Raw genomic sequence first — 11,074 nt, forward strand, 5'->3', positions numbered from 1 at the left:
AGGCGGGGCTGTACGATGTTCGGCCTTTCCATTGAATGCTTTTCTCCACCCACGGTAGTGATGATTAGAATTTAAGAATCTACGATGGTCGAGAAAGACATTCTTCTGACAAAGCTCCAATCGTGTCGTATCGGTTTCGTCTTCACAAACAGGACACGCCTTTTGACCTTTATTGCTGTACCCGGATAGATTTCCGTATGCTGGAAAATCATTAATTGTTCCAAACAACATCGCCCTCAAGTTGAAACTTTCCTTCCTATACCCATCGTAAACCTCCACACCGTTCTCCCACAAAAACTTTAAATCTTCGATTAAGGGTGCCAAGTATACGTCTATGTCATTCCCTGGTTGTTTAGGCCCAGAAATTAGCATAGATAACATCATGTACTTACGCTTCATACATAGCCACGGAGGTAGGTTATAAATCATAAGAATCACAGGCCATGTGCTATGCGAGATACCTTGAATACCATGCGGGTTCATTCCATCAGTAGACAATGACAACCGAAGGTTTCTTGCTTCTTTTCCAAATTCAGGATAATCAGTATCAACTTTCATCCATTGTGGTGAGTCTGCCGGATGTCGCAACTTTCCATCAATAATTCTTTCATCTGCATGCCAAGTCAAGTGTCTTGAATCGGTCTCACTACGATACATGCGTCTAAATCTCATAAATATAGGAAAATACCATAAGACTTTAGCAGGAGACAACTTTTTCTTATATCGAGGGGCACCACATTTAGGACACTCATTCAACGCTGCATACTCGTTTCGAAACAAAACGCAATCGTTTGGACATGCATGTATCTTATCATAGCTCATGCCAATAGAGGACAACATCTTTTTGGCTTCATACGTTCGATTGGGAAGAACATTATCCTTTGGTAGCATATCTTTCATAAGGGCTAATAACTCTGTGAAACTTTTATCCGACCATCCATTGTCCGCCTTTAAGTTGTACAACTTTAACACCGCAGACAATCTTGTGAATTTTGAACAACCATCATACAACGGTTTCTCTACATCGCTTACCAACCTCTCAAACATTTTGGGACAATCCGCAAGATCATCTTCAAGCGCTTCTGCAATCTCTTCGACTCGATCGCAATCGTATGTGTCTGTGCAATCGTCGTTTGAAGCATACTTCCTATTACAACTCGACTCAGCATTCCCGTTACTTTTCTCAACATGCATTGTCCAACATGTATAACTTCTATCAATTCCAAACCGTAGTAAATGGGATGCCAACTTATTCCCGTCAACCTTACCCCCATAACAGCAACCCAAGCAAGGACACGGCATTCGAAGCGGGTCTTCGGAGTGCGCAACCGCAAACTCAACGAATTCCCATACCCCTTTCTCGTACTCTTTCGACAATCGGTTTGAATTCATCCATGTCTTATCCATGTCTTAATTAAGCTAAACAAATGCTTCTTGGTTTCTCTATCAGGTACTAAGGAATTCTGTCAAGATAATAAATAGCTATCATAATAATAGAATACCTAATCAGAATACCTAATCAGAATACCCGATTTCTTAAAGAAGACATTACCTTATTTCAAGGTAATATAAGTCCACAAACCAAAAAACTGGTTGAGAGACACTAAATTGATATTAAATAGAACCATAAACAATAAACTATAAGCAGAAATTAACAAAATATAAGCAAGAAGAAAGGGATAGTAACCTGAGTTAGACTTGATGTGGGAGATGGGTAGGTTTGAATCGGCGTTGTACAAGTAGAAACCAGAGACTTCAAAGTAACTGTAAAATTAAACACACACACACGATGCAGTTAAATACAAATATCCACTGTACCAAACAAAAATGAGTATTACTTAATATAATCTAAAAATAAACTATTAGTATTCAGTCCCCTTTAGAGAAATTCAGAAACTATAGCAAAAGAATAACTAATTACCTTTAGAGAAATTCAGAAACTTCTGGAACCACACACCGTAAGCTAATCTGATGTCTCCAGTGATATTCTTTTAAAAAATCTTTAATATCCCCTGAAAAATAATCATCACCCAGATGTTATAGCAATTCTAGATACATAGTACCGCAAATCAAAGTTTAACAACTACTTAGAAACCGGGGCAGCAACTACGCATGTCAAAACAACGGCGTGAAAACGACCACAAATCCTAGTCGAGTCATACAAATGGAGAAATCAAGGTGGAGCAATTATATCTCATGAGAAAACAACAATTTAGCATGTATTTTCATAACGGGGCAACATTAATGTCTAACGAGAAAGCACTCAAAAAGTTGTCGCAAAAGCGAGCAACTACGATACCCTTCTTTGGACCCACCAACATCACACCACTATTAGTAGAAACTTCACCAATTTAGGGTGATTTAAAAGCCACTTCTTCTATTTATAAAATGAAATTGCAAAACAAATCAGTTCCAAAAACATGTCTAAAGTTTAGAGAGCATCATAAATTTGAAGGCAATACCTCATATCAACAAACACATGAAACACAACAACCAATAAATTTGAGGAAAACTTGTGTTGAATTCTTTAATACAATATTATTTTATAACCAAATCTAAGATCATGAAAGTTAACACCATTAAAATTGAAAATACTAAAAGCCAACTACAATCACAGAATAGACAATTCTGATAAAGAATCACAAATTTCACAGTAATAAAAATCCTGAGACACTGATTGTAACACAATAAAACATAATCTCAAATCATTAACTAAGTCGTATAGTAACAAAACAAATCCAGGCAAGAAATTAAAAACAAAATCTGTAAATGATTGCAGAAAATTGAGATGTCATATAGAATTTTCATCGAATCGCATATATGATCTACACAAGCAATGATTGAAGAAAATGATCTACACAGAATAAACACCCAAATCTCAATAGTTAATGTTTTTTCAAATGGAGAATCTATGGAATAAATCCAAATATAACAAGGTTCAGCCAACAGGAACTCTTTCTGTTTCTTGCTATTCCCTTACACAACCAACTTCAACAATTTGCTTATCTATTTTGTATCAAAATGCTCCATATGGCTACTAAAACAAAATGTGGCAGAAACATATAAGCACACACTCTATTTCTAGGCAGAGTTGATGAACCTTGCACAGATAATGAAAGATACATGCAACAAATCACAGACAAACTAACAAAAAAAATCATTTTTTTTACATTTGGGTATTTCTTCAAACAGATAAAGAGCAACAAAAAGCACATCCTAACACAAGCAGCATAATGGTGGTCGCAAGAGATGCATAGAGAGATGGTTTTAGAGACTTACAATGGTGGTCAGCAATTCTCGAAACGGTTTGAGAGCGTCTCCTTTGACTGAGACGAAGATTCAGCCGAAGGCGGGGGTTTATCCCTATTACTCAGCCACGAAGTGAATGAGGAGACGAAGAGTTTGCAAAGGCGGAAGGAGAAGACAAAATTTAGAGATTCAGTATCGAAATTCAGCCCCAAACGAAACTCAAGGATGGAATGGTGATTCAATATCGTGGAAGGCAGAGATTTTCATGGAGATATGCAACAATCGTGGTAGGTTTACGTTTGGGGAGGAAGCTAGAATGGTATCCTGATTTCTGAAAAACGTAATAACCTGGGAATGTTTTGTTTTAAAAAATATAATTGTAAATACCCTACGAGAGCGCTTTTAAAAAGCGCTTTGGTACCCAGCCCTATATCAGCGCTTTTTAGATAGAAAGCGCTCTGGTAACCTACCCCTTTACCAGCACTTCTAAAAGCGCTTTGGTAACCTACCCCTTTACCAGCGCTTCTTTAAAGCGCTTTAGTAACAAGCCTTATACCAGCGCTTCTTTAAAGCGCTTTAGTAACCAGCCCTATAGCAGCGCTTTTAAAAAGCGCTTTCGTATGTACCCCTTACAGGAGCGCTTTTTTTCCTTGATTTTTAGTTTTGTTTTTAGCGAAGGCCTATAGCAGCGCTTTTGCCAAAAGCGCTTTTGTAGCTGCGTTGCTAAAACTTAAATTTGGCGTAGTGACTCCCCAAATCTTCACACTCCCATAGAAAAACTAGAAGATCATATGCAATTTGTAGTTGATTAGCAAGCTTGGAAAAACCTCATCAACTCCTCTCAGAAAATTGTCATTCCAAAACCAACCAAACCAGATGTTGGTAAATTAATGTTAAAATTTGAGACAGAAATGCAGGAATGGGTCAATACTCTAAAGCATATTTGCATCAACAACCTCAACCCATCTTCTTCTGATTCCCCCTGGACCCAGTTCAAAAAATGGTTTAATTCAAAGTCCATCAAGATAAGCTAAATGTCTTAAAATAGAAAGTTCTGATAAGCTTTGGGAAAAGAAGCCATTTCTTCTGGACAATTCTCCTTGGGAATCTCCACATAAACTAGAAGTTCGAGAACCATATCCTAAACCTAAACCTCTGGTCATTTACCAAGACAAAGAAAGTCGGTTGAAGAACCTTATGAGAAAATGACAATTGAAGAAATAGCTCCAACATCTCTCGTGTTGAAAACACCGGATGAGTTGAAGAAAGAGAATGAAGATGTTCGGGAAAGGTTGGATAAACAAGATGAAACCAACAAAGAGATTAATGGAATGCAGGACAAGCAAGAAGAAACAAACACTCAGATCAAAGGACTTCTAGAAGCATTGTTCAAATGTCTTCCACCCCCTTCAAACCCTTAGATCTAGTTTCTTTCTTTTGTAGTTCTGATGTTTTGCTAATCTTCTGTACGCCTGTTTCATTTTAATGCATAACTTTCTGGTTGCTCTGATATTATTTTTTTCTCTATATTTTGCATATTTTATTCTTTTTGATTTATGACAAAAATGGGGAGAAGTGAAAATATTTGATATAACAGTTATGGACAAAGTCTCAAACATTTTGATATAACGTAACTTCTGATTCTGAAACTTTACTGGAAAAGTATATTATCATTCTGAATTTGTGGTAAGCATTACCAACCTTCAACATAGGCTTCTCAGTTCTTCCACCACCAGATTTCGCTCTGAACTTGTGGTATGCATTACCAGCCTTCAACATAGGCTTCTCAGATCTTCCATCATATGCTCTTACAAAGTTCACCATCTGATCAACATATGACTAGTAAACATCTTCAGGGAAATCTCTAACCATAACTTAATTGTTTTTATATGAGTATCTAACTCAGGGGGAGAAACCTGAAGTATTTTCTAAGTTACAAATTTATTCATCAATATATGTAAGTTTTGTCATCATCAAAAAATGGGAGATTGTTAGATCATAGTTTAGTTCTACATCTAATTCTCAGTTTTGTTGATAACAATTATATAGTAAATATGAAGAACAATTATGTACTATAATCGTTTGATGGAATATGCAGAAATAGGTTAGAAGTTCTGAAGTTAACTAAGAAGAAAATAACGTTAATTCAGACGGGAAACTCTGATGAGAACATACAAGCAACACGTTAAGTAAAGAAATTCGAATGTTGAACACATTAAAAGCACCAATGAACAAGCTTCCAATTAAACTCTGATATGAAAGTTCTGAAAGAACAAAGAAGCTTCAACGTAATCATCAAATTGAAGTTCTGAGACCAATCACTTAAAGTTCAAAATACTCTGAAAGTCTGAAGATCCAATATCACATTAACAACAATTAATACAAGATCAAGAAAGTAACGGCTGAAACATTATGACTAAGAACAGCATCTGTATTTTTGGAAAGGATATTAAATCTCAAATCATCATTTTTTACATATCATACAATCCGTCCTCACTTTACCAATATATCCTTAGATGGTCTTCTTCAACTTCAGGTGGATCCCATTAAGGATGACTATCGTTTTTGGCTGACGTTTCATATGATGTGATCCACCTGAATCAGTTATAAGAAACATTTGTGGGGGTGCAAGAAAAAAATAAGAGAAATTGGATGTGAATTTTTGAAAGAATCAATAGACGATTATCACAGACGACGTAATTATTCTGATGCACAACACAAAATAAGTAGTAAATTGGCGATGTCCAACATGGAAGGTCTTTGGCACGAAGTAAATGTTTTTTGCTGGTTGGGGCATGAGTGTTCTTGCAAGTTTAACACTACAACGTGCAAGTCAACAAATTCAAAAAGGTGAAACTTGTAAATATGCTATGAATCGTACCTTGGTGTAACACAATGTCTATGATGAAAGTGGCATCTCCCGTGAAAAGGGTGTGTCAAACGATTGATATGGAGCATTGCATTGCATCAGTGTCGGACTCCCCAACAAAAACATTTTTGTTAGCCAGATTAAACCAATGTTATTGGATCATTTGATATATGAGGAGCGGTTTCCAATACGTTTACCACATGAGTTATTTATATTTCTAAAACATGAAAGCATTATAAAATAATATTTAAATTCATCTCACAGCATTTCTTTTGAACTCTTTAAAGTGTGTTTTTGTGGTATAGATTTTGAGAATAGAGACCACATTTTTTTTCAATTTTTTTTAATTGTTTTCAATTGTAAAGTGGTGAAGGTTATTTGGAACGATATAACTTTATGGGTTGATAAATCGGGTGATATAGAGGAGGAATGCTTATTTAATTTTATAGATTGGTACTTGTTTTATAAAAGAAAGAAGGTTAGGGAGGGCAAATTGAGAGTTGTTTGACTTGCAACTTTGTGGTCTATTTGGCTTTTGCGAAAAGGTATTTGCTCGTTGATAATACGGTGGGGAGTATTAAATTTTTTATTTGAAAGTGGTCATTTATAGGAGATATTACTAAACTCAATTCTAGTTTTTACGAGTTTAGCAAAGATCCGTTGTTATTTCTCTCGTAATTTCAATTGGTTGGTAATTTTTTCCTTTTTGTCAGATTTTTTTCCACCTGTTCGTTCGTGTGAACAGATTGGAGAACCCTCCCATTAATATTATCTTGCTTTAAAAAAAACTATCCATTGAGGTGTAATTATGAACAGATTGTTTTTATACTGCTTTCACTTGTTTCTTGGTCAGCAACCCTTTTAAGTTCATACAACTGCATTTCAACATCACACGTCCGACATCCCAACACTTTTGACTTTATTTTTGGATATTTGATTTGTCGGTACCTTTTTTGTTTGAATATGTAATACCATGCATATCAGAATGTTTATTTAACTAAAATCAATTGACAAAAGATTTCTCAAAAACAAAATATTCATAATAATCAAGTTTACACAAAAATTAATTTTAAAAAAATGTTGATATAATAAACGTGAGCAAGTTGCACACAACCATTGAAAAATCATTATAAGAAGAAAAAAATAGTACTATATATCATTGTATTTTATTGACTCTAAGAAATCCATAGACATAGAATTAACTAATGTTCGTTATATAGTTGAATATATTTTTTATATTAGACATGAAATTAATTAATGTTTGTTATATAGTTGAATTTTTGAACGTCAATCTGACAGATAAGGATTGAGAATATTCATAATGTCGTGGATGTTTCTTTAACACGAGATCTTAAATTTTTATTTGTTAATCAATTACCAAACTAATCACTTCTTGGACTTGTGTCCTTTTCCATCTGCCAATTTCAACAACAGCTACCAACATTTTTTTATACTACACAAACTAAAATAATTTATAAATAGAAAATTATATAATCTATACATATAGTTCAAAAAAAACTGCATGGCATGGTACACAATGCAATATTTAAATCTAATTAATTTTACTTACAATGTTTATATGATATTTTTGTTATTCAAATAGAAAAGTCAAGATTGGTGACATTTTGAACCAAATTTTAGATATTGTAAATCTATAAATAGATATAGAAGGGAACAAAGCTTCTCACACTTCATTCATTTAAACCACAATGGCTATCTCTTCAATTTTCTTAGTTTCTCTTTTCTCTCTCATTTATGTTATTCCCATTGAAGCTACCCACCATGTTTACCAAACTCTTGAAACTTTATCTTCTCATCATTCCTCAAAATCAAATCATCAACCTTATAGAACTGCATATCACTTTCAACCTCCCAAGAATTGGATCAATGGTATATATAGATATATTCCTTACCCTAATGTTGCTAAATATTTTTATTATTTATCTCTAAACTAATCTCTACATTTTTTTGTGTCCTTTGACATGTTATGATGAAATTGCCATGCAGACCCCAATGGTTAGTTCAATCCTCTCTATAAAACATTTTATATATTAAAATTAAAAAAATATATCATTGACACTTCTGAACAAATATGTATTTGATATGTGACATGTATTTGTGTTAGACAAAACACTGATATATTTATTTTTAAAAATAATTATTTGTGTTAACGTGTAATATCGGTGTCGTGTCCGATGCAAGTGTATCCGTCCATTATCTTTTCTGACCTGTTTATATTTTTGAGTTTTTTTTCTCTATTTTTGGCTGAAAAAGTTAATAATGTCCTTTTATAATAAAATTTTTTTATTTTTTTTCAGGACCAATGAGATATGGAGGATTTTATCATCTATTTTACCAATATAACCCTAAAGGTGCTGTATGGGGAAATATAGTGTGGGCCCATTCAGTCTCAAAAGATCTTGTTAACTGGACACCATTGGATCATGCAATCCATCCTTCTCAACCGTCAGATATAAAAGGTTGTTGGTCAGGTTCAGCAACAATTCTCCCAGGTGGAAAACCAGCAATTTTATATACAGGAATTGATCCAAATAATCACCAAGTTCAAAACATAGCCATACCTAAAAACATGTCTGACCCATTACTTAGAGAATGGAAAAAATCACCAAAAAATCCATTAATGGAACCAACTTTAGCTAATAAAATTAATTCAAGTTCATTTAGAGACCCAACTACATCTTGGCTAGGAAAAGATGGATTTTGGAGGGTACTGATTGGTAGCAAAATTGATACAAAAGGAATGGCAATTTTGTACAAAAGTAAAAATTTTGTTGATTGGGTTGAAGCAAAACATCCTTTGCATTCAATTGAAGGAACAGGAATGTGGGAGTGTCCTGATTTTTATCCTGTTTTGGATAAGAATTTGGATGAGAATTTGTTAAGAATTGGTGTTGATACTTCTATGAATGGGGATGATGTTAGACATGTTCTTAAGGTTAGTTTGGATGATACAAAACATGATCATTATTTGATTGGGAGTTATGATGTTGTTAAGGATGTTTTTGTTCCGGAAAATGGATTTGATAAGGATAATGGATTTGTTTTGAGATATGATTATGGGAAATATTATGCGTCGAAAACGTTTTTCGATGATGGGAAGAATAGAAGGATTTTGTTGGGTTGGGTTAATGAATCTTCGAGTGTGGCTGATGATGTCAAGAAAGGTTGGTCGGGGATTCATGTAAGTTTTTGCGATAATTTTTTACTTTTTTTTCCTGTGAGTTTTAACGATCTAACGATTATAATTAGTTCATGCTGTAAAAAATGTTTTTGTAGACTATTCCAAGGGAAATTTGGCTTCATAAATCTGGGAAACAATTGGTACAATGGCCGGTGAAGGAACTTGAAAATCTTCGTATAAATCCGATTAATTGGCCTATCAAGGTGATTAAAGGAGGTGAAATCATTCCAATTTCTGGTGTTAACTCAGTACAGGTACGTTAATGAAACACAGACTCTGACGCAGACACGTAACATGACCCAGACACGAATATGTTGATCAATATTATTAATCAACTTTTTTTTCGCAGGCTGATGTTGAAATTTCATTTGAAATAAGTGATTTTGGAAAGGTAGAATCATTGAGCCAAATGATTGATCCTCAAATTCTGTGTAGTCAAAAGGGTGCAGGAGTAAAAGGTGGTGTTGGGCCATTTGGTTTGTTAGTATTTGCTTCTCAAGGTTTTAAAGAATACACAGCAGTGTTTTTTAGAATATTCAAATACCAACATAAGAATTTGGTTCTCATGTGCAGTGACCAAAGCAGGTTTATTCTCTACTAGTAGTTCCTAACTAAACTTAACATGTGCTAAATTTGATATGTTTATCTAATTCTAATACTTTTTGGCAGGTCATCTTTGAATAAGGATAATGATATGACTAGTTATGGCACTTTTGTGGATGTTGACCCTCTTCATGAAAAGTTGTCATTAAGAACTTTGGTAAGTTGAAAAATTTATGTTTAAAAAAAATTTGGGGTGGCTAACTGCCATATCAAAGTAGCTTAGATTCGTTCTTAGAAAAATTAGACGGAACAGACATAATTGATAGTGCAGACTTAAATTTTTTTTCGTCTTATGAAAATATATGGACTAGGCAGAATTGCAGGCATTGTACCCCATAAGATTAAAATTACAAAAATTCTTGTTATTGTCCTTACCGGTAAAAAAACACGGGCAAAATAAACATGTTCTGCGGGCGGTGCCCGTTTTGCCAACTCCTATATATATTTGTGTGTTCATTTTGTCAAACTAATAAATGTGAGTTTGTGATTTGGACAGATTGATCATTCAGTGGTGGAAAGTTTTGGGGGTGAAGGAAGGGCATGCATCACAGCAAGAGTTTATCCTACATTAGCAATTCATGATAAGGCTATGTTATATGCTTTCAACAATGGAACTTCTGCAGTCAAAATCACAAGTTTGAGTGCATGGACTATGAAGAAAGCAAAGATCAACTGAAATTAGGAAGTGAATACTAATTAAAGAGGAGAGTGATACAAAATGTTCATGATAGTGTTCTTTTATTAACACCAGATGTTTTATTAATTAGTGGATACAATAGTGTGTTTTGTTTTATATATACAAAATTTGATTTGATTAAGAGATGTAAGAAAAAGATATGTTTTGTGAACAATAATAACATAGTCAGGGAGGTTGTTGACTTATTTTATAGTTTTTTTTTTTCAATGCCGTATGTGATTTGAAGAAAGAGACAGATAACAAAAAAAAATTAGACTCAACTACATCATGAGCTTCTATAGATTCTAACAACAATATTTAAAAATTTAACTATAATAAGTAAGACAAAAACACAATAACTAATTAAATGAACTCAGGTTACAAAATAGCTATTTGCTTTTTAAACAAATCCATAACAAATAAAATTTGTTTATTAATTCAATTAAAGTGAACTATTCTAAGAAAGTAATTCTTT

The 11,074-nt window shown here is 33.9% G+C and overlaps 1 protein-coding gene across 1 annotated transcript; it reads left to right on the top strand.

The window, feature by feature from the left end:
* The first annotated feature begins 7,795 nt into the window (after positions 1-7,795).
* LOC131648257 (beta-fructofuranosidase, cell wall isozyme-like) lies at positions 7,796-10,820 on the top strand. The gene is made up of 6 exons (XM_058918030.1): positions 7,796-8,134; positions 8,437-9,320; positions 9,416-9,574; positions 9,670-9,905; positions 9,990-10,080; positions 10,420-10,820. The coding sequence occupies exons 2-6, from the start codon at positions 8,442-8,444 to the stop codon at positions 10,597-10,599; spliced, it is 1,545 nt and encodes a 514-aa protein (XP_058774013.1). The 5' UTR covers positions 7,796-8,134; positions 8,437-8,441; the 3' UTR covers positions 10,600-10,820.
* The last annotated feature ends 254 nt before the right edge of the window (positions 10,821-11,074 follow it).

Source organism: Vicia villosa, linkage group LG2, assembly GCF_029867415.1.
Source record: "Vicia villosa cultivar HV-30 ecotype Madison, WI linkage group LG2, Vvil1.0, whole genome shotgun sequence".
NCBI lineage: Eukaryota > Viridiplantae > Streptophyta > Magnoliopsida > Fabales > Fabaceae > Vicia > Vicia villosa.